Here is a 24593-nt window from a genome sequence, read left to right as displayed (position 1 = left end):
GGTTATTCTACTAGAGTTTGGTTTGAATTCCTTCTTATGTTTGTTATTGTTTCGCTTCCGTGTCGCACTTATGGTTACGTCACGCTCGCGTGACGGCCAGCATGCCTGGATCCTCTGGATCGGGGTGTGTCAACCAATCTACATAATCACTCTTTAATTGGATGCAAACTTCTCTTATCTTTCTTTGGTATCCAATGAAACATAATATGTTGTTTTCGTAATTCTCTTAGCTTTAAATAGTTTACTGCTCGGTCAAAGATTTGTACTTAACATTTGGATCTGAAAGAGAGTATATTGTGGTGAGATTTTATACTTTTCTTTAATGGCCTCTTCCTTCCACTTATGATGAAAGTGCTCCTTTTTTTGTCTTTGCAAAACAGAAAATAAAAAAGTTTATAAAAATGAAATCAATTAAGTTAAATATTAAGTTATATCTCCAATCATGATATGATCTAGAGTTCTTAAGATTTTTCAATGCGAGTACGAGATTAAGAGTCCAGGCGAAGTGGAAGACGATATTATTTTTACTTAAGGTAAGGTTTTCTTATTATTGTTTTTTCTTATTTGGAAAAGTCCGTTTGATTTTCTTTTTCTATGTAGTTTTTAAATTACTTATGCATTTTTAATTGTATCTGTTTTGGCCATATTCTGTATTCAATTTTTATCATATACTCTGCACTGCATTTTTCATTACAATTGCTTAAAGGGTAAACCCCCATGATGTGGTAAAGGAGGATGTTTAGGGAAACAGTGAGTGGAGATTCCCTGGCAGAGACCAGAGAGATCCCAATGAGGTAATACCTTCACGTTCGGTTCGGTAAGATATGTTGTCAGGACTAAGAAGCAACCAATTAAACAATCTCAGTTTACTCAAACCATACAAAGTACATACTCTCTGCACCCAAACCTGCTAAAATTTGCCTTATTTTTTTTTGTTTTTGTAAATTTTTGAGTGAATGAATTAACAAATTTCTTTTATTTTTGGGTTTGAATCCGTGCTGACATAATCAATCAATGGTATTCTTTTCTGTTTTCTTTTGTTTTTTTAATTCAATAGGATTTAATTTTTTATTGCTTTTGGCTAATTTTGTGTTTTATACAATTTCGCTAATTTTGTTTACTTGTATCATTTTTCTCTAGGCTAATTTTTTACAGGTATATTTTTCTATGTTTTATGAGCTTTCGGTAAGTTTTCTATAGATCACCATTTGCAAATTTCTTAATGACAAATATTTTTCCAAAGGTACTTCCTCCCCTTCTCTCCTTGTTTGTTGTTTTTTTGTCACATATCTTCATTTGGTGATAGGAATAAATTTATATCCCCTTATGAAAATTGAATCATACAATTGTTGCTTCTTTGTTCTTTAACTTGGAAAGTTGTAATTTTCTTTGGATCTTCTTCATATGTTTGTAATGTGACAGGAAAAGAACCACAATTAAAACTACGAACAATGGAAATCTGAAGCATGAAGTGCAAACAAATCAGTGGAAATGTGGCATTCATGTTAACAAACTTTATGGTCTTCAATCTTGATAATATATGTACATATTGAAATCCATTCTTCATATATTCACTTATATTTGTTGTCTCTTGGCATATGTATACTTCATTTTTTGGTATTAGTCATTTTGTTTGATTCATATTTCAATTTTGTAAATAGCAAAAATATCTTAGTAAATGAAAATATTAAAAATAAAATAAAAGATTGTAAGTTGCGCCTAGTGTAGTAATTAACATTTGTAAGTCATGCGAACCACTTCTGATTATAGGTCTTTAATTCATGTACCAATTGATAACAATAATAAACAACTAACACAACACATTTTAGGGGCGCGTAGCGCCCTTGATTAAAAAAATGCCTCTTGCAACACTGTTATTATGGTAATTTCAATGCAAGCCACCTTCTGTAGCATAGTTCATTTCCAAATCCCTACTACTTTTGACACACCCCGATCCTAGAATCAAGGCGTGCTGGCCGTCAAGTGAGTGTGACGTAGCCAAAAGTGCGACACGGAAGCAAGATATAACAGAAATATGAAGGAATTTAAACCAACCACTAGCAGCATAACCTACTAGCATACAAGAGAGAGTTATAAAGTAAAACACACGAATTCAGAGCGTAGGTATAAGTGCAGTCAAGTAGGACCATAATTAAAGTACAACACCCGCAGGTGAGTCCTACATGCAGAACGTCTGTCAGAATGCCGAAAAAGACCTCGTGAGCCACCAACTGCTAACTAGAACCTGGAGGGGCGCAAAACAAAGGTGAGTGGGTCAGTAAAACCAAAGATTTTCCAAAAACATTTTATTTAAAACGTTTCTAACCCCTCACCGTAAAACCTGTATACTTTCCCAGAAAAATAGTATATAAACATATAAATACATATATCATCAAAACTCCGCTCACCAACTATCAACATAACATCTCAGAAAGAATATGCCATGCCATGCCAAAATATAATATGAATGCATCAATATAATCAGGTGAAATAATAAATCAACCGGAGACCCTGCAGTGGTCCTGTACGGTTGATTCTATAGCTCAATATCCCATCAAGTCGGAGTCACCAACTGTGACCTGTACGGCACTACACTGCACATAAGTTGGAACTACCTATAGTAGTCTGTACGACTAAGATGGTGAAATAATACGCTCTAGTGCTTCTCTCATCAATCATCTGTGCACATAATTTAAAGTCACCCACCAGTCGGAACCCCTCTAATGGTCTGTACGACTGGCATGTCGGAACCACCTCTAGTGGTCTGTACGACATCCACCTACTTGGATCCAAGGTGAGCGTGCGGTGTGGTGAATACTATAAGCACTAATACCAAAGGTGCAGTTTATGAGCTCACAACATAATCACATCATCATTCATTCATATAAACCATATAAACTCACCTGATACTCACATGTGCGTCCACGGCACCAATTCACACATATATATGCATCAATTATCAATTTAAATATCTCAACAATTGCATGCATGGCAATTTAAATCATATTTTCATATAAACGCATTTTCTGGGAAGACAGTAGTATATAGGTAATACGAAAACAAAACTGCCCACTCACTGATAAGTCGATAGGTCGTAACGCCCGTGACGTCCCTGGATGCGCTCGTCCTCGGGATAGGTGTCACCTATATGCAAAACAACTATAAAAACGTTAATTTAAACACATAACTAACAATTCGAAATAACTTCTCATACGATGCTCAATTTGGGTATATGAATATACCACATCGACCTACTCGACGTCACGGACGTCGAGAAATTTTTAGAAAATTTTTTGGAAGCTGCACGCGCCGGGACAGGCACGGGGACACGCGCCCCCACGCGCATCATCCCTAACCTCGGCTCGCCGGACTGAACTTTCCGGCGGCCGGTTTCCGGCCAAATTTGAAACTCCTTGTTCTCTTTCGTTTCTCAACCATTTTCTTCGTATTTTATATCAAAATGAAGCCCCAAACATGTAGAATCACGATACACTACTTTTAAGCTCTAAAAACAACTAAATTTCACTGGAAAATTCCAAGCAAAACAGGCCAAAATCGAACCTAGTGATCCCGACGTCCAAAACCTTCAAACGAAGCACTCCGAGCTTCCTTGGGACCTCACTAAGCTCACTATAAGCTTAGAATTCCCTGAAACACAACATTTCACGTGTGCATGAACAGTGACAAAAAATGAGGGGCTCGGGTTCACGTGATATCGAAGGTTCCACGTCCTAAAACTAGCACTAATCAACTCGGAACATCACAAGGATGAAGAATCTTACCTTGTTTGCTTCGATCCACAGAGTTTTGGATGGTTTTGGGTCTCGTCCGTACACTTCGAGAGTGAGAGAGAGAGAGAAAGCCGTGAGGGAGGAGAGGGAGAGTGCTACGGGAAGGGAGAGGGAGGACAGGGAGTGTGTGAGGTGTCCAACACCAATCCTCACCATCCATTTCATCTAATTCCCTAACCACAAAATTAACAAAAGCCAAAATTTTAATCCAAAACTTATAATAAGTTAAACCAAATAACGTCACACACACATACCTTAATACCCGCTAAGGGTAAATTCGTCATTTCACACTCCCGATATAAAATTTTCGGGACGGGCTGTGACAACTTTGAGAGGATTTTAAAATTTCGGAATCACTAATAACTGAAGAATTACGCTATATAGTGAATAAACTTGAAGAAAAGCTTCAAATTTGTATATTAAAAACTTTGAATTCGAACAAAAAATGCAAAAAACTAAGTCGTTTATTACGAAGAAAAATCGCAACTCACATGGCGATAGGTCCCAATAGATTGTGTGGATATCCGAAACCTTAAGAAACCGGAAACTATACGGCTCAATAGTCGGGTACAGGCTATGGTTGACCCTAGAAAATCTTTCTCCGATTCTATCGAATCGCTAGATAGTTTTGGCTCACTCTCGAAGCCCACACTTTGCCCTCGCAAAACTAAATTCCAAAATTCATCTTCCCTGCATCAGAAACACATCGTTAGTTAATTAGAATTGAATATGAACACAAATATAATTTTGCTTCATCAAAGCAAATAATTCATACACAATTGAAAAAGATGTATAAAATGGAAGAGAACGGAAATTGAAAATATGATCAGAAATGAATGATCAATGAGAAACAGTTAATTAATGGCAATGAATTTGATTTGAAAAGAGACTAATAAGCTTTGACTATGTGCGTTAATTAGAAAGCATGGTTATAATAATAGTTTGTAACACAATCGTAGAGAAAAAAAATATCATAAGGAGATGATCAAAGAAAAGAAAATAATAAGAAATTGTTATGACATTCTCACATGCATAACCAAAGTAACACAACTTTAGGGGCGCGTCGCCCGTGATGAAAAAATGCCTCTCGCATGTGCGTGAGCGCTTGTGGAGAGGCTAGTATTCTATATATGAAAAAGCTGGGAAATAATTTATAGATGTTTTCCTAGCATGGTTGTCAAGCCCTGGTTGTGCACGGGTTCAACTCCCTACTTTCTAATATTTGTTATTTTTTTTTTCAACCATGTTTCTTTCATATAGGGCATGTGCGGGGTAATTATTTTGGGATTTTTGAGCTACACTATTTTTTTCTATTTTTAAATATTTGTAATTTGATTTCTTTCATTATAAAGGATAACTTTTGCTAATAAATTTGTAGTTAGGAATATCAAAATAAATTAAAATTCTTAAATCTGATATAATCTTTAAAAGCCCCCATTTCTTATATGATATCATTTAATAGAATACATTTCATAATCAAAATCGTTTATTGTTTTGGTCATCATCTAAAATTCATCTATTTTTCATTCCACTTGAAGACTATTTAGTCATCCATATCAAAAAGAAAATTATAGTACAACTACACCTACCATTAGATTAAGTTGGTTTAATTGTTTAACACATGAATCTCAAAATTTTAACTAATCTAATGACAATCAACGGGAGAGGGAGAGTGAGAATCATCCTCAATTTAGAGCGTGGTGAAAAATGCAATAGAAAAGGTTCATTACAAGATGCTACTAATATCATAACCAGTGTTTCATTTAACACATAAATTTTTCGTGAGATAAGCTCTAGATGATAAGAAGAGCATGAATGGTTTTGATTATAGTATTTGTATGGTGATATGATAGGTACATAGTCATCACACCATGTATTTTGTATTTAAAAAGAAAGGAGATTCAAACCAAAAACATAGAGAACGCAGATAGGTACATGACCACTACACTAAGCTTGATTTTATTTATTTATTTTTTTTTTGCGTTATATCAATTTATACACAATATAAAATATAAAATATAAAAGAAAATATAGCAACCAAAATTTTTGACCATGCAAGGGCCTCCATTTGAGTCTCGCACAGGGCCTCCAAAATCTCAGGACCAACCCTGATTGTAACACGTGATATGATGTAGCTCCACTGGGTTGGTTTAATAAAGGAGTACAACTTACCGAACATTTATATGGGGCCACGTGGCATCCCATGCTAATAAATTAAGGACATGAAGACAAAAACTTCTTATACATATCTGTATTTCATTAGCATGGAACTCCACTGTGATGCTTCACCATTGCCACCAAATCCTTAGTAATCTATTTGTTTTAAAAAAAAAAACCGTTGTCAAATCAAAGGGTGGTGAGTTAAAATGTGGAAACATGTAAAATGTATAGCAGCATCCCAGTAATAGAAATTACATCCATAACAATAGAATAGCCAGTCTTATTCTTGTGGTTACAACCAAACAAACAAGTAACTCACAAGTGACCGTTTACCACAGTAGTAGAAATGTGTTGAGCCTTTGCATGACAGCGAGTTCAAACCCCATCGGTGGCTAATTAAATATCTAATCTAACAAAATCTATCGTTTGAATAAAAATAAAATAAAAATTTTAAATTTAAAAATTAAAAAAAAAAGTAACCCTCCTTACCTCTTGTATAACAAACATATTAATTCATTCAACCCCTCTACGATCACTATTCCATTATATTATACATACATGAGTTCAAATCAACAAGCAGCCCATATAAACAAAACATTTCGCTGACATTCGATCAAATAATGCCTCGATTTCTCTTAGTTACAACATCAAACCCACGTAAAGGGAGAAAAGGTAAAGGAAAACAAACACAAGTGAATACATTCATTGATTCTCCAGGGAACTCCCCCACTGCTCAAACTGTTCATATATTTTAAAACTCAAGAAACTATACACTGAAACTTCCGATGGTGGAGCAGCCCCGTGACTTCTCAAAACCGGACATCCATGTAATAAGGCTGCGCAGAACAATAGACAAAGGACCTAACTTTTTTGTACAATCCTTTGTTGGTGTGAGTCAAAGTTTTATGTAGATTAGGAATTTATTTATGTTTCCTAGTTTGGTTGTAGCTCTCTTTAATATTTCTTGTATCACAAGGACAATAGTTGTGTATATATATTTATGGGAAATTTTATTTGAACCCACTTATCCTCTTTTTACACCTAACTTAAATTTTAAATGTGATGCTTCTTTTTTACCTTATTGCATAATTACCGTAAAGTACAAGTTAAAATTAACAACAAGACTAAAATTTATGAATAAACCCACACCCTATATTACTATCACACAATCTTTCTCCTACGTTCTATTTTTGTCTAAAATCTTAGGATGGTTTCATATAAATAAGCTATTTTCAATTTGTGCAAGTTTTGTTTTTCAATTAATTCTGCATTAACTCCATTTGTAAGATTTGAACGTATAGACAAAATAAAAGTGGAAGACTAGACGATCTTTCAAACCAACACCCCCCCCCCCCCCCCAAAACCACCGTCGTCCCCCTCTTCGTGTCTCTCTCAGTTAGCAAAGTTTATATGCTTTCTTTCGAGTTGTAATAATATTTTTTGGTTATGTCTTCATCCTTTTTAACAAAGCTGGGGATTATGTTCAGAGTGGGAATGTGATAGATTTAGTTTCTGAACCTTTTATATATTGTGATTTGGTCAGTTGTGTTGCTCTTCAATCTCTGAACTTTAAAATCCTAGCTTTATTTCGTAGTAGCAATGGGGGATAATAACTTTATTCATCTAAACCATTTCAGTACTGGCTTCCTATTTTTGTCTGTTTTTACCAAGTGACAATCGAAGTCTACTTCTCAAAAGCTTTGTTGATGCACAAAATCAGTTAGGACTTTGGTACAACAGAAAATGTTAAGTTTGTGACATTCGCTAGATTGCTCCGGTCACTAGTGTGGATAAGTATGTAAATGGATAGAGACAGGGAAGCAGACACAAGATGTACGTGGTTCACCCAAATTGGCTACATCCATGGAGTAGAGGAGTTCTCATTAATTGTGAAGGGTTTACACAAGTACATAGATTCAAGCTCTCCTTTAGTGAGTACTAGTGAATAATTTAGTACAAATGACATTAGGAAATATTGTGAGAGAATGATCTCTATTTATAGAAGAGAGTTTCTAGTTACATTCTGACATTGACACGTGTTGTGTTGTGATTGGCTTCTGATTTTGACACGTGTCGCGCAATGATGGGCTTCTGATGTCGACATGTGTTGCGCTGTGATTGGCCTCTTGGTTGGAGGGAAACTCTTCTGGGTCCTTGATGGTATAACGTTGACCGGTGCTTAGTAGTTTCGGGGTTCCTGAGTGAGGGAAGCTTCTCGGTTGAGGACTTGCAAGATCTAAGCCATTTTGTAATCACGAAACTTCTAAGTACCGAAGTGTGATATCATTTTCACTTGCCTTATTTGTCTCATATGTAGATGTGGCATCTTCTCTGGAAGTACTTTTCCTCCATCTAGGGGTGGTATCTTTAACCGATGAAGATGCACAAGGTAATGTATCAATTTTACTTGAAGCTTACTTGTAGTTTTGGGCTTGGTCAAGTGCGATACAAACCCTATAGTAGGAGTCCCCCAAGTTGCTGAGCTAGGAGATTTGCCGAATGAGGTAACAGACAAGGTAAGCAATCAGACTTCCAAGCAAGCAACCTAGATCAGAGGTTGGACTTCAGCTTCCGGTTGATTGTTCTCTTTCTCCTTGTGTCGTAAACAGCAACAAGGATAAGTTGAAGCAAATGGAGAAGAGATGATATGAGATACTTTTGCTTTTGAAGAAGTAACTTTCCACAGGCTTATTCTTGAACTGGGCTAGAGGGTTTTCTGGTTTCCTCTAGAGTATAAGGTCGACTCAAGAATTTAAGGGTCAAAACAAGTCCATCAAATCTAGAGTACGTTCGACCCTGATGATATGGGATACTTTGCTGTTGACAAAGTAGTGGATGTATCGGCACATGTTCTGTTACGCTTGTCTCCACATGCTTCCTTGTATCCTTCTCACTTGCCCTATTTGTTCCTCAGGCATATGTGGTATCCTCTTTAGAAGCATAAGATGTTGAAGATAAGTACTTGAGAGCAATTCCAGGTAAGTAATCAGGCAAGGGGTTCCAGACAGTCAGTTCCTGATTGGAAGCTTGATTCCAAGTGCTGACTGATTGCTCTCTTTCTCCTTGTCTTGCAGGTAAGAACAAGGCCAAATGAAAAGACAAGGAAAAAGCATGATATGGGATACTCTTGCTTTTAACCCTAATGATATGAGATACTTTTGCTCTGGTGTGGCTTGTTTGGAAATGTATTATCGAGAGGAAAAGAAGCTGAGTATTTTGAGAGACTCTGCTGAAAGTGCCATCTTGGATGTGAAGAAAAGTTGAGTATTTTTTTTTATTTGCAGGTCTGCCTGGCTGTGGAGGATTGAGGTCGACATATATATGAGTCTCCCTAACAACAAGTAGTAGTGTTATTCCTTTACCCTTCTTGGTCATAGCAATGTAGTGGGAGCTGCAAGTTTCAAGTGTTTTAACTTTGTCAGAGCACTTTGAAAAAGTGGTCAGTGGTATCTGGAAAGCTGATGTTGCGTGTGAAGATTGCAGACAAGCTTTATCCAAGGAAATTTGGCTCTCGAAGTTCGGAGAGCAATGCCTCTTCGGTTTTCAAACAAGCAATCTTGTCGGGGATCTGGCTCTCGAGATTCAGAGAATGGTGCCTCTTTGATTTTTGAGAAAGCAATCCTGTTGGGAGTCCGACTCTTAAGATTCGGAGAGCAGTGTCTCTTCGATTTTTAAGAAAGTAATCTTGTTGGGAGTTTGGCTCTCGAGATTCGGAGGGTGATGCCTCTTCGATTTTTGAGCACGTAATCCTGTTGGGAGTCTGGCTCTCGAGATTCAGAGAGTGGTGCCTTTTCGATTTTTGAGAAAGCAATCTTGTTGGGAGTCTGACTCTTGAGATTCGGAGAGCAGTGTTTCTTCGATTTTTGAGAAAGCAATCTTGTTGGGAGTCTGACTCTTTAGATTCAGAGAGTAGTGTCTTTTCGATTTTTGAGAAAGTAATCCTATTGGGAGTCTGGCTCTCGAGATTCGGAGGGCGGTGTCTCTTCGATTTTTGAGCACGTAATTCTATTGGGAGTCTGACTTTCGAGATTCGAAGAGACATGCCTCTTTGATTTTTGAGCAAGCAATCTTGTTGGGAGTGTTTTCTCAAATGTAAGTAAAGATTAGGCATTTTTTGTCAGTCTGCCTTGCCACAGAGCACGGAGGTTGACATACATTGGGACTTTCTAGTTATCAAGAAGTGGTGCTGTTCCTTTACCCTTGTGGCTAATAGTAGGGTAGCTGGACCTTCAAAATTAATGTGTCTAACCTTTGTCAGAGATCTTTGGCAAAATTATCTATGGTATTTGAGGAGCTGATGTTGCATGTGGAAAGTGGTGCATCTTCGGAATCTGGAGAGTGGTGCTTCTTCGATTTTTGAACCAACAGCCCTGTTGCCCTTTCTTTTATAAGGGCACCAATTGTGTGTAAGAAGTACATTCAGAAAGTTATTGCTTGTAGAAATTTTCCCTTTACTTCAGAGATTTATTGCTTGTAGGAATTTTCCCCTTACTTCGGAGATTTATTGCACCTCATTTCTCCTTCATCATTTCTGAGAATGTATGGCCCATCCGACTGTCGTTTTGACTTGAACTTTGGTGAAGAGGCAGTCATGCCTTCTCAAGACAACATATGGTGCCCATCCTTCTTATCCCTACTAGTCCTTTTACCGTTGGGGACTCTGTGATGAAGAATGATATGACCGCTGCGGTGGTGGCCAGGAACCTTCTCACTCCCAAAGATAACAGACTACTTTCCAAACGGTTTGATGAGTTGGTTGTTAAGGATTCTTTGACTCTCAATGTTCAGTGTGCAGGTTCTGTGTCTAATATGGTCCAACGCCTATTTGCTCGAACCCGCCAAGTTGAATAATTGGCGGCTGAAGTGATAAGTCTCAAACAAGAGATAAGAGGGCTCAAGCATGAGAATAAACAGTTGCACAGGCTCGCACATGACTATGCTACAAACATGAAGAGAAAGCTCGACCAGCTGCAGGAATCTGATGGTCAGATTTTACTTGATCATTAGAGGTTTGTGGGTTTGTTCCAAAGGCATTTATTGCCTTCGTCTTCAGGGGTTGTACCGAGTAATGAAGCTCCAAATGATCAACCTTCGGTGCCTCCTCCTTCTGGGGTTCTACCTAGTACTGAGGCTCCAAATAATCACCCTCTGGTGCCTCCTCTTTCTGGGGCTCTGCCGACTGCTGAGACTTATCCTGAGCAACCTTTGTGAAGGCTCCCTCTTGTTTGTTTATTTTGATTCATGTATATGTACATATTTGTAACTTATCGGAGATATCAATAAACAAGCTTTGCTTCATTTCAACGTATTGTGTTAAATACACCAAGGCATTCTTCACTAAGTTCTTTGAATTTTTCATTTTGTTGAAGCTTGTATGTTGAAGCTTTTGTGGGTGAAGTTTTTGTGGTGCGGGAAGCTTTTGTGGGTGAAGCTTTTGTGGTGGGAAGCTTTTGTGGGTGACGCTTTTGTGGTGGGGGAAGCTTTTGTGGGTGAAGCTTTTGTGGTGGGTGAAGCTTTTATGGGTGAAACTATTGTGGGTGAAGCTTTTGTAGGTGAAGCTATTATGGGTGAAACTTTTGTAGGTGAAGCTTTGGAGTTGAAGCTTTGTAGGTGAAACTTTGGAGTTGAAGCTTTTGCTGGGTACCATGAATTGATTTTGCTTCACACTATCTTGATCAAGATAGTGATCAAGATAGTGTGAAGCTTTTGAGAATTTGTAGTTGTCCTCCATTGATGAATCTTTTATTGGTGAAACTTTGGAGTTGAAGCTTTTGTTGGGTACTATGAATTGATTTCGCTTCACACTATCTTGATCAAGATAGTGTGAAGCTTTTGAGAATTTTTAGTTGTCCTCCATTGATGAAGCTTTGTTGAATTTACTTTTTTTTTTTGGGAAACTAGAAATTTGAAAATGTGGGAAAGACAATATATACAAATTTTGCTTCCACACTGTTGAGCAAGAGATTGTGATGCAAGTCACACCTTATAGTAGTAGAAGGTTTTGATGAACCATATAAATTGAATTTGCTTCGAACAATCTTGAATTTGCTTCGAAGGTTTGAGAATTGTAATTGCCCTCCATTGATGAAGCTTTTGTTGGCACCATAAATTGGTTTTGCTTCACACTGTCTTGATCAAGAATGTGTGAAGTTTTTGAGAATTGTAGTTGAACTCTTTTGATGAAGCTTTTGTTGGCACCATAAATTGGTTTTGCTTTACACTGTCTTGATCAAAAGTGTGTGAACCTTTTGAGAATTGTGGTTAAACTCCTTTGATGAATCTTTTGTTGGCACCATAAATTGGTTTTGCTTCACACTGTCTTGATCAAGAGTGTGTGAAGCTTTTGAGAATTGTGGTTGCCATCCATTGATGAAGCTCTTGTTGGCACCATAAATTGGTTTTGCTTCACAATGTCTTGATCAAGAGTGTGTGAAGCTTTTGAGAATTGTGGTTGAACTCCTTTGATGAAGCTCTTGTTGGCACCATAAATTGGTTTTGCTTCACACTGTTTTGATCAAGAATGTGTGAAGCTTTTGATAATTGTGGTTGCCCTCTATTGATGAAGCTCTTGTTGGCACCATAAATTGGTTTTGCTTCACACTGTCTTGATCAAGAGTGTGTGAAGCTTTCTACGAGTTGTAGTGTTTGCATTGTTACAGAGGGGAAATGTCTGAAGCAGATGCAAGAGGGCTGAATAGCTTGATCTTCGTATGCCATGCATTGAAGTTATTGTTGGCTTGCAATAAGACTTTGTTAGTGATTATAACTCTTGTTGGGCATAAGTGCTCCCCTAGTTGAGTTGTCAAGCTTGAGGGTTTTTGATTATTTGTGAATGCTAGAAGTTCACATGTACAAGTTGTACCACTCGTCTTCTGGTAGGTGGAATGAATGGTGAGTTTCTTTCATCACTTGGTTGGTGGTACGAAGATGAGTTCCTTCTTCACCTGGTTAGTGGCATGAGTGGCAAGTTGCCAAATGATATTAGAGTACGGGTTGTACATTTCATTACCTGGTTGGTGGCATGAAGGAGAGTACGGGTTGTACATTTTATCACCTGGTTGGTGGCATGAGTGGCAAGTTGCCAAATGATATTAGAGTACGGGTTGTACATTTCATCACCTGGTAGGGGGTACGAAGATGAGTTCTTTCTTCACCTGGTCGTGGGCATGAGTGGCAAGTTGCCAAATGATATTAGAGTACGGGTTGTACATTTCATCACCTGGTTGGTGGCATGAAGGAGAGTACGGGTGGAACATTTCATCACCTGGTTGGTGGTATGAAGATTAGTTCCTTTTTCACCTGGTTGGTGGCATGAGTGGCAAGTTGCCAAATGATATTAGAGTATGGGTTGTACATTTCATCACCTGGTTGGTGGCATGAAGGAGAGTACGGGTTGTACATTTCATCACTTGGTTGGTGGCATGAGTGGCAAATTGCCAAATGATATTAGAGTACGGGTTGTACATTTCATCACCTGGTTGGTGGCATGAAGATGAGTTCCTTCTTCACATTTCATCACCTGGTTGGTGAGAATAAGGGCAAGGTGTCGAGGTACATTGTAGCAAGTGTCGAAACACAAAGTATGTTGAACCCTTTCGAAGCACAATTGGCTTATGTATGGATGTGTTGGAATGTATGATGTTTATGTATGAATGTGTTGGAATGTATAATGTTTATGTATGAATGTGTTGGAATGTATGATGTTTATGTTGATTGATATGAGTGATGCTTATGAATGTTTTGCTATGCATGAAGGGATCCATGCTTTTGATATGTGAACCATGTTGGTTGTAACACTTAGTATCACATACTTTGTGTCAAAGTATGCATGTTGAAGCTTTGAGTTGGAGTATAAGGGTAGGTTAGCGTAGACCAAGTGTTCCAGTGCTAGGAACGCAAAAGACTCAAAAGAAGTTGTTTGAATTCCCTCTTCTTTAAATATTTGCCAAATGGCTTGTGTGACAAAAGATCTCAAACGGTTGAGAGTCAAAACATTTGTAATGTGTATGCCTTCTTATATTAGCATTTCCTTCAGTACCTAGTCCTTCACTTCGAAAGAGTGAGGCTTGGCCCCATAGTCATAATAGTCGACAGTACGTTCACCCCTGGTTGTCTTGATATGAACTTTTATCCCTCTTGTTGTAATGGGCTTGTTGAGAGTAAAAATCTTTCCTCTTACCAAGAGACAGATACGTTTGGTGACTTAGCGAGTAGCTAAATGAGGCAGGAGATGATGCAATGGGTGTCTGAATGGCCAACATCTCTTCACTTGGTAGAACTTGACTTCCACTTCCCATTTGTTAATAGGGGTTAACCATATGGGGGTTCCCTTGGTATGTCCTTGCTTCGGCGGATGTGTGGTTGTAAGCCTCTGTCATCACCTTAGAGTAAGTCTTCCAAGTGTTGGCATTGATCATGTACTTGAAGAAACAATCACGTAGGCCTACCGTGAAGGCCTTAAGGGTGGTCTTGTCATCTGCCTCAGCGCAGCGAGAATACTCATGGCTGAAGCGACCGGCATACTTTCGTAGTGACTCGTCCGGCTTCTGGCGAATAGTGTACAAGTCATCTGTAGAATGCAAGCGATCGGTCTTGAAGATGTGTTGAGAAACAAACAGTTTCCTCAGTTCCTCAAATGAGTCTACTGTCTCAGTTGGAAGACGGCAATACCAGTTTAAAGCTCCGCCAGAGAGGGTGGAGGGGAAGAGAAGACATCGCTCTTCGTCAGTGTGTATCCGATATGCCATGGTGGACTCAAAGAGGTTAAGGTGTTCAATTGGGTCCTCCCTTTCAGTATATAGTTGTAAACCAAGCTTTTGTTTTGTCTTCGCTTGAAGGGGGGTGTCGAGGATTCTCCTTGTGAGAGGGCCAGGCCTGGGTTGGTTCCAGTCAAGTATCTCAGCCTGACGTTCGGCCTTTAACTTGTTTACTTCTTCAATGAGCTGTAGGACAGGGGGGTCCTAAGTGGAGCCATGTACCATTAGAATTTTCTTTCGTAAGTTTCCATCACCTCTTGGAAGTAGGAAAGTTTGAGCAAGGGCATGTGGTTTTTTCTTGGACTCGCCGTACTAACTTTTAGGGCGAGTCTGTCGAAATACTTCATAGTCCCTTGTACCTTCATGTTCCTTTGGGACCTGTTGTTCCTTCCCTAGATTGGCAGCGGCCTGGGTTGTGGGAGGGGACCGAGTCTTTCAGAAACCCTTGGGTCATTGATCTTCGAGCATATGTGGAAAGGATTCTCTCGATGTTGCTTTAGGAAGTCTCGGTAGTCACGATAAACGGCTTTCGATCCTTCCAACCCTTCTATAAGGAGGTGTTTTCCTCCACTTCTCGTACTTCGGTTCGAAGCATCTGGGTTGAGAGAAGTCTCATGTTGATCAATGTTTTGATGATTAACTTGCTCCTTATCAAGGATACCCATGTAAAATGGAGGTGACCCTCCATGTTAGGGGGTACCTAGATGATGGTTGATGTCCATAGGGGCAACGAGCTCGTGTGTTTGAGTACGCCTAGTTTCGTGGAGCGTCTCAAAGAGCTTCTCATACTGCTCCTAGAGGACCTAATTCTTCATTGCTATCTTGTTGTTCTGAGCTTCTAGCTTATCGACTTTAGCTTGAAGAGCAACCCTTTTTCCTTCCTTATTTCGTTGCTTCGCACTAGGTGCAAAAGGGGTGTCATTCTGTGTGCTGTGGCTTCCTTCACTCCCCATGTAGGAGAGGGATGCCTGGTCAAAAGAGAGTGTACGAATGGTGGAAACCAGCTTGGCAAAGCTGAAGAGAGTGGGAATAAGTGTCATTCCCATAGACGGTGCCAAATGTTGATGCACAAAATCAGTGAGGACTTTGGTACAACAGAAAATGTTAAGTTTATGACCTTCCCTAGATTGCTCCGGTCACTAGTGTGGATAAGTATGTAAATGGATAGAGACAGGGAAGCAAACACAAGATGTACGTGGTTCACTCAGATTGGCTACGTCCACGGAGTAGAGAAGTTCTCATTAATTGTGAAGGGTTTACACAAGTACATAGGTTCAAGCTCTCCTTTAGTGAGTACTAGTGAATGATTTAGTACAAATGACATTAGGAAATATTGTGAGAGAATGATATCTATTTATGGAAGAGAGTTTCTAGTTTCATTCTGACATTGACACGTGTCGTGTTATGATTGGCTTCTGATTGTGACACGTGTCACGCTATGATTGGCTTCTGATGTCGACACGTGTCGCGCTGTGATTGGCCTCCTGGTTGGAGGGAAACTCTTCTGGGTCCTTGATGGTATAACGTTGACCGGTGCTCAGTAGTTTTGGGATTGGTCAAATGTGGTACAAACAAGCTTGTTTTAGGAATTAGTATGTGTAAACTTTCTGAGTTGTAACAATATGAGTTGTCGTTGGAATTATGTCAAACTCAAGGGGAGTATCCTGAAGCATACTCACTTAATCTTAATATCTATTTTTCCTATGATTAGGAGCATTTTTCCTTTTGGGTTTTTGCTATATGACTAGGTTTTAATGATGCAACCATCCTGAGCTACTCATACTCTTATATATGTTCAACAGATGTTTGAACTGGATTTGCATCCAACTCACATTTTTCCTTAGACTATGGATTTTTGTCCCTTATTGGGTTTTACCATAACTGTGTTTTGTGAAACTTATTTTCATATGCAAGTTCCTTGTTTGAGACTAGCATGTTCCATAATCAGTGCTGACAAGATGACTTCATCAAACATTGTTGGATCTGATGTGATATCTACTCGAGTATTTACACACTCAAGGCGAGTGTTGTGAACATAATTTAATAGATGTAACTATATAAATCCTAGTTAGATTGGGTTTTAGATTACCTATTATTCTAGTGATTCTTTCCTATTAGACTTTGTATATACTTGGAGGACAAGTTACTTTTTTCTCATGGATTACTATAAATAAAGGCACTAACATAAAAAGAATCACACAATCTCGAAGCTTTTTACATTTTCTCTCCACTCTCTCTTTCTTGCCCCACCCTTTCTCTTCTTTTTATAAAATTTGCCACAACAAAAAGAATAATAAACTTAAAAATTTAGGGTAACTAATTACACTCCACTTTTTTTTGTTCGGGCAAACAATTACACTCCGCCTTTGACTCCTAGATGTTTCTCCCCTCACTTCTAATACTGAGAAAAATAACTTCCATTGACAATTGCGGAGCATGCATGTATGACTATTTCTAGTAAACCCCAAATTTTCTAAGATTCGGCCTTAATTAATTAATGGCATTAAATTTGACACCTAATATCTCCTTTATTCAAAGAAAATTATATATAGCGTGCAATGCAACCAAATTTCCTATATCTCAGCATCACTAAAGGTAGCACACATTTTATAAATACCGACCATTGGACAAGTCTTAATACTCATTAGTCAAACGAGATCTCAGAGGAAGATAGCTTGGAGAATATATTTGTTCAAAGAAGAAAAATGGGCAGACTCTCATGGATTCCAACTGTTCTTTTTGTCATCCTAGCCTTGATCTTTGCCATTGATATTGCTTTGGTACTTGTAGCCCTCTATATTTCTCTGTTGATTAATTTGTGATATGTTGGGTGAATTTTATTAGTTTTTTTTATCACTTTCACTGCAGGCTCAAAAGGATCAGAATGCTGGTGCAATCGACCACCCTGTAAGGCATCTTCGTTCTCCTTTTTTTTTTTTTTTTTCTTTTGAGAAACCTTGACAGTATTATAAGGGAATTTAATGTAGTTAAAGATTACAATGGGAGGCACTACTGTTTGACCCCAAAACAAATAAATCCTCAACAAGGGCATCCTGCACCCATGCTACTCTAGTCTCAGTACCAAGCGCATAATTCACAAACGATGAACCACATTCTTCGTTCTTCTTGTTTTTACCTGTAGTTCATAAGCAAATATAAATTTATTACAAATTGTCTTTCGAGATATGACAAAGATTTTTCTTTCCTTTTTTGTTTGAGTGCATATCTACTGAATTAATAACGTGAAATAAAAAAGAAATCAACTGATTATATTATTGGATATTATTGAGATCAGTTCGATTTCATTGCTGATCATGGTTTCAAATTTTTCAGAAGGGAGAACAGGGATCACTCCGTAGTGAAGGTACGTACTAATTAATTACTGCAAATATTCATGTAATAGAGTTTTGTATGTGGAATTTGTTTTGATTTGATTTATTGTTTTAAGCAATGATAGATTGTCCAGAGGCATGCAAGTATCGATGTTCAACAACTTCACATAAGAAGCCATGCATGTTCTTTTGCAAGAAATGTTGCGCCAAGTGTCTTTGTGTTCCATCGGGCACATATGGACACAAGGAAGAATGTCCCTGCTACAACAACTGGAAGACGAAAGAAGGCGGTCCCAAGTGCCCATAAATTATGGCAAACCATTGATTTAATTTGAGAAGAAATGTTTCCTTTTATTTTATTTTTTCCTTCTCCTTCTTCTGTTTTTTTACGCCAGGCATCTCATGGTTTTAAAATTATTAATGGAAAAAGTCTGTAGACGGCCTTTTTTTCTAGAGCAATATGATGGAGAGTTTTTTGTTAGAATAATAATAATAGCTTTGTTGTAGTCCTATTAAATTAGGAATGTGATCGTGTAAATCCTATTATATCAAGAATATCCTTATGAGATTCTATCATATCTCTTAAATTAGATATTATCATAATTGAGTTGTAATCCTAAGGGTAAGGAATTTACCTTCCATACTATTATAAATAAAAACACAATGGGGTGGAAGAACACACATCTCACAATTACATATCTATCTTTTTCTCTCTACTATTGCCGCACCCTCTTTCTGTCCTTTTAATTATTCAGTAAATTATGCTTACAACACGTTATTAGCACGCTCTTGATCCTGCGCTAAATAGAGTTTGATCTTCAATCAGAGGAGTATTACGTTTTAATCATTGAATGTGATATAACGCATTAGAGATGCAATTTCGACTTTCTGAGACGGATTTTCTACAAATTCAAAGATTTTTTTCGTTTTCTGCCAATCAGGTACGCTTATAAGAAATGAAGATATTTGAAACGACCATGAAGCATGAAAACATTTCCCATGATGCATGCCGTACATTTTCATGCTTCATGGTCATTTCAAATATATAGTATATATACACATTTCATGCATTACGCAATTCTGTGTGTTATTCGTCATGCCTTGTGTCTCTATTTATACTAATAAGAGAGATAAATTGTAACATCCCACATCACCCAGGGGAGTGGATCCTGTAAGCCTTATATGTATATTCCCATCTCTACCTAGCACGAGGCTTTTTGGGAGCTCACTGGCTTCGGGTTCCATCGGAACTCCAAAGTTAATCGAGTTCGCGCGAGAGTGTCACCAACCTCAAGTTTGGAGAGCAAAGGGGCTTTACTCATGTAGTCTTTGAGGTTCTTAAATGCCTTAGCACATTCATCAGTCCATGTAATGTACTTCTTACTTCCTTTAAGTACTTTGAAGAAAGGAGCACATCTGTCTGTGGCCTTAGAGATAAACCTAGTTAAGGCTGCCACCTTGCCAGTAAGGCTCTGGATGTCTTTTGAAGTTACCGGTTCCTTTATGTCGAGGATTGCTTTGATCTTCTCGGGATTAGCCTCAATGCCTCGTTGGCTTATCATGAAGCCTAAGAATTTGCCAGAGCCTACGCCGAAGGCACATTTGTTGGGGTTTAACCTCATTCGATACCTCTTCAGAATGGTGAAAGTTTCAGATAGGTTGGTGATGTGTTGGTCAGCATGTTTGCTCTTGACTAGCATATCATCAACGTAAACTTCCATGCTCTTCCTAATCTGTTCGACGAACATTGAATTGACCAATCTCTGATAAGTTGCTCTTGCATTCTTTAGGCCGAAGGGCATGACTTTATAGCAATATAGTCCCCTGTCAGTAGTGAAGGCTTGTGTTTTTGGTCCGAAGGGTTCATGAGGATTTGGTTGTATCCTGAGTAAGCATCCATGAAGTTCAGGAGTTCACACCCTGCCATAGAGTCTATAAGTCTGTCTATGAGAGGAAGAGGAAAGCTATCATTTGGGCATCCTTTGTTTAGGTCGGTGTAATCGACACACATTCTCCACAAGACCTTTTGGAGCAGGAGACTTTCCTTGGTCGGATTCTTCTTAACAAGGACAACATTTGCTACCCACGTTGGATAATTGACTTCGCGGACGAAGCCTATGCCTTTGAGTTTTTCAACTTCTGCCTTCATTACCTCGTACCGTTCAGCGTCATAAGATCTTTGCTTCTGTCTCATTGGCTTGGTCTTGGGGTCAATACTTAAGCGACGACAGATGATATCGGGAGAGATGCCTGGCATGTCCTCGTATGACCAGGCGAAGACCTCAGTGTTCTCTTGCAAAAAAGAGATCAATGCCAACCGAATGGGTGGTGACAAGGTGGTGACAAGGTGGTGCCAATCTTCACCATGCGATTCGGATAATCTTTTGAGATAGAGACCTTCTCCAACTCTTCAGCGGGTTGTGCTTGCTGGGTGAAAGAGTCATCTCGAGGATCGTCGGGTTGACTGTTGCCACTTTAAAGATCCAAGTTGGCTTCGTCTGGGCTGGTCTTTATGACTTGGTCATGTATAGAAAGGGTTTCCTTGGGCACATGCAGGTGCTGTTGCTTGACCGAAGTGTTGTAACATGATTGTGCACTAAGTTGATCTCCTTTGATGTAACCATTACCATAGGGGGTTGGAAATTTCATCAACAACATATGTGTGGATACCATGGCCTTGAGATCATTGATGCCTGTGCGTCCGAAGATGACATTGTATGCCGTTGGGCAATCAACCACCAAGAAGTTAGTGGTAATGGTAGCTGTGAAAAGGCCTGTACCAATGGTGAAAGGTAAGTGTATGCTCCCCAAAGGTTGCACGATATCACTAGAGAAGCTTATCAGAGGGGAAATCGAGCGATCGAGCAAGTGTTCAGCTACATTAAATGCCCTGAAAGCTTCAGCAAACATGATATTGATCGAAGCCCCCGTGTCCACCAGGATTCGTCGTACTTCAAAGTTGGCTATGTGAGCTTCCACGATCAGTGGGTCGTTATGAGGGAAATGATACATCTTTCTTCCTTAGGGTAGAAACATATTAGATCCCAGACCTTAAAGCACGTTCACTATTTTTCATGGCCCTGTTGGAAGATTTAGATATGGGTATGCCACCACTTATGGAATATATCACATTCACCTGGCGTTGGTTACGGTTACCCCTTAGAGGGTGAACGAGGAATTGATCAATTTTTCCTTCACATGCCAAAGCTTCAATATGATCACGAAGGGAGATACACTTCTCGCCGTCATGGCCGTTATGCTCATGGTAGCAACAAAATGTGCCCGTGTTCTTCGTGGACTTGTAATCCGAATGCCTTGGCTTTGGCTTCGGTATCAGTGTGCTATGCTAGGGTAAATGGCCACGTATGTGGTGTTCAAAGGTGTGTATGCCTCATACCTCGGGGTAGGGGCTGTCCTGACACGTGCTTGACCCACTGTGTTGACTGCCTGGAGTCGGGGATTATCATGGTGATACCCTTGGTTATCGCGGTAGTGTCCCTTACTCCTTTTACTAAAATGAGACTGGTGAGGATGAAAATCTTTCCTTTTGCCTTGAGATTGATATGTTTGTTGACTTGGCAAAGTATTAAGTAAGGCAGGGGGAGGTACCGCTGCCGTTTGGAAGGTCGAGGTCTTCTCATTTGGTTGGATCTATCTTCCACTCCCTACTTGCTGATAAGGGGTGGTTGTGGGGGGTTTCCCTTGATATGTCATTGCCTCGGCGGAGGCATGGTTGTAAGCCTGTGCCATCACCTCAGAGTAAGTCTTCCAAGTGTTGGCATTGATCAAGTACTTGAAAAAACAATCACGTAGGCCTGCAATGAAGGCCTTGAGGGCGGTCTTGTCATCTGCCTCAGCGCAACGAGAATACTCATGGCTGAAATGCAAGCAATCGGTCTGGAAGATGTGTTGAGAGACAAACAGTTTCCTCAGTTCCTTAAATGAGTCTACTGTTTCAGGTGGAAGACGGTAATACCAGTTTAGAGCTCTGCCAGAGAAGGTGGAGGGGAAGAGAAGACATCGCTCTTCGTCGGTGTGCATCCGATATGCCATGGTGGACTCAAAGAGGTTAAGGTGTTCAATTGGGTCTTCCCTTCCAGTATAGAGTTGTAAACCAAGCTTTTGTTTTGTCTTCGCTTGAAGAGGGGTGTCGAGGATCCTCCTTGTGAGAGGGCCAGGCCTGGGTTGGTTCCAGTCAGGTATCTCGACTTGACGTTCGGCCTTCAACTTGTTTACTTCCTCAAGGAGCTGTAGGACAAGGGGATCTTGAGTGGAGTCATTTACCACCGGGATTTTCTTTCGTAAGTCTCCATCGCCTCTTGGAAGTAGGAAAGTTTGAGTAAAGGCGTGTGATTTTTCTTTGGACTCAACGTACTGACTTCTAGGGTGAGTCTGTCGGAATACCTCAGAGTCCCTTGTACCTTCATGTTCCTCTAGGACATGTCATTCCTTCCCTAGATTGGCAGTTGGCCTGAGTCGTAGGAGGGGACCGAGTCTTTCAGAAACCCTTGGGTCATTGATCTTCGAGCATATGTGGAGGGGATTCTCTCGACGTTGCTTTAGGAAGTCTCGGCAATCATGATAAACGGCTTTCGATCCTTCCAACCCTTCTGCAAGAAGGTGTCTTCCTCCACTTCTCTTACTTCGGGTTGAAGCAGGTGGGTTGAGAGTAGTCTCATGTTGATCAATGTTTTGATGATTAGCTCGCTCCTCATCAGGGATACCCATGTCTAAGGAAGGTGACCCTCCGTATTGGGGGGCACCCAGATGACGGTTGATGTCCACAAGGGCAATAAGCTTGTGTGTTTGAGTACGCCTAGTTTCATGGAACGTCTAAAAGAGCTTCTCATACTGCTCCTGGAGGACCTCATTCTTCATTGCTATCTTGTTGTTCTGAGCTTCTAGCTCATCGACTTTAACTTGAAGAGCAACCCTCTTTCCTTCCTTCTTTCGTTGCTTCGCACTAGGTGCAAGAGGGGTGTCATTCTGTGTGCTGTGGCTTTCTTCGCTCCCCATGTTGGAGAGGGATGCCTGGTCAAAAGAGAGTGTACGAATGGTGGAAACTAGCTTGACAAAGCTGAAGAGAGTGGGAATAAGTGTCGTTCCCACAGATGGCGCCAAATGTTGATGCACAAAATCAGTGAGGACTTTGGTACAACAAAAAGTGTTAAGTTTGTGACCTTCGCTAGATTGCTCCGGTCACTAGTGTGCATAAGTATGTAAATGGATAGAGACAGGGAAGCAAACACAAGATGTACGTTGTTCACCCAGATTCGCTATGTCCTCAGAGTAGAGGAGTTCTCATTAATTGTGAAGGGTTTACACAAGTACATAAGTTCAAGCTCTCCTTTTGTGAGTACTAGTGAATGATTTAGTACAAATGTATTGTGAGAGAATGATCTCTATTTATGGAAGATAGTTTCTAGTTTCATTTTGACATTGACACGTGTCGTGTTGTGATTGGCTTCTGATTTTGACACGTGTCGCGCTATGATTGGCTTCTGATGTCGACACGTGTCGCGCTGTGATTAGCCTCCTGGTTGGAGGAAACTCTTATGGGTCCTTGACGGTATAACGTTGACCGTTGCTTAGTAGTTTCGGGATTGGTCAAGTATGGTACAAACACAACTTATTTTTCATCTTTTTGGTTTCTTTTGTTTATGCTTTTACTTCTGCTTTTTCACTTATCCTTTCAGTTTTGTCTTTTCCTAAGCACTTTTGGCATTTTCCTCATCTTTCTAGGGTTGTCTCTTTGGCCATATTCTTGATGTGTTCCATGATCAACTCTCTCTTCTTTTCTCATCTAACTTTCCAGAATACACCATTTTCTCATTAAAATTATAATTAACATTCTAAAATAGTTAACTTGCACTTATTTTTATGTTATTATTATTTTTTTTTTGGAAACTTTTTATGTTATTTTTTTGGCTAAATGGTTGTGCATATTTTGCAGTGTCAATAACGGCTCTCGTGTTTTTGGTTTTACCCGCTTGTTTTTATGGTTCTATAATATGCAGTGAAGAATGATGAGTTAATATTATGCTATATATATTACCCTAAACTTAGTTTATTTTGGTTATTATTTTGGAAGAATTTTGATACTTTAAACTGTTATTTCAATATAGGATTTCCTATTTTCTTTGCGGCAAAACGTGATCAAATGGATGAATTTTTGAGTAATTCCAATTGGAGGATGTTCATGAGTCACTTAGCTTAATTCTATCAAAACATTAGATTTTTTCACCAAGTTGTTATTTTTCGGTGATGAAATAAAGAAGCAGCGCACGGTGCTGAAAAGTGACTTTTTGGGTTTAATTGCGATTTTTGGAGTCCAAGATGACCTCCGATGGATTTGTGGCCTTCTGGAAAAGTGTTCAGCATAGTCCAAACCATAAATCCAACTATTTTGGGCCCGTTTTGGAGCAGATATGGTCCAAAACGTGGCTGTGCAGATTTATGGCAGATTCTTCTAGTTAATTTGGGATTATGTTTCATAGATTATTTTAATTAGTTTGGTTTCCTAATTTTATTCTAAGACCTTTTTTAGGTAGGGT

At 39.3% G+C, this 24593-nt stretch overlaps 1 protein-coding gene and 1 long non-coding RNA gene across 3 annotated transcripts; both read left to right on the top strand.

The window, feature by feature from the left end:
* The first annotated feature begins 318 nt into the window (after positions 1-318).
* LOC139190704 (uncharacterized) lies at positions 319-1641 on the top strand. Its single transcript, XR_011575050.1, has 2 exons — positions 319-533; positions 1423-1641. It is a non-coding gene; the product is annotated as an uncharacterized lncRNA (long non-coding RNA).
* A 15660-nt stretch (positions 1642-17301) lies between these two features.
* LOC103431462 (gibberellin-regulated protein 12) lies at positions 17302-18741 on the top strand. Of its 2 annotated transcripts, none has more exons than XM_008369618.4 (4): positions 17302-17487; positions 17576-17614; positions 18041-18071; positions 18165-18741. In XM_008369618.4, exons 1-4 carry the CDS (start codon positions 17413-17415, stop codon positions 18344-18346), a joined length of 327 nt encoding a protein of 108 aa, XP_008367840.1. In that variant the 5' UTR covers positions 17302-17412; the 3' UTR covers positions 18347-18741. The 2 variants fall into 2 exon arrangements, with proteins under 2 accessions (XP_008367840.1, XP_070667005.1); XM_070810904.1 differs by having other exon boundaries at positions 18156-18741.
* Positions 18742-24593: the final 5852 nt, after the last annotated feature.

Source organism: Malus domestica, chromosome 13 (genome assembly GCF_042453785.1).
Source record: "Malus domestica chromosome 13, GDT2T_hap1".
NCBI classification, from domain to species: Eukaryota; Viridiplantae; Streptophyta; class Magnoliopsida; order Rosales; family Rosaceae; genus Malus; species Malus domestica.
Note: the sequence above shows the minus strand (reverse complement) of the source record. Positions and strands in the feature narration are given on the sequence as shown.

What these genes read in the sequence shown, in the direction of transcription:
- LOC103431462 (XM_070810904.1), top strand. Translation starts at nt 17,413, where the DNA reads ATGGGCAGACTCTCATGGATTCCAACTGTTCTTTTTGTCATCCTAGCC. An exon ending in TTGCCATTGATATTGCTTTG is followed by an intron (nt 17,488 to 17,575) that starts GTACTTGTAGCC and finishes CTTTCACTGCAG; the next exon opens with GCTCAAAAGGATCAGAATGC. An exon ending in GGGATCACTCCGTAGTGAAG is followed by an intron (nt 18,072 to 18,155) that starts GTACGTACTAAT and finishes TATTGTTTTAAG; the next exon opens with CAATGATAGATTGTCCAGAG.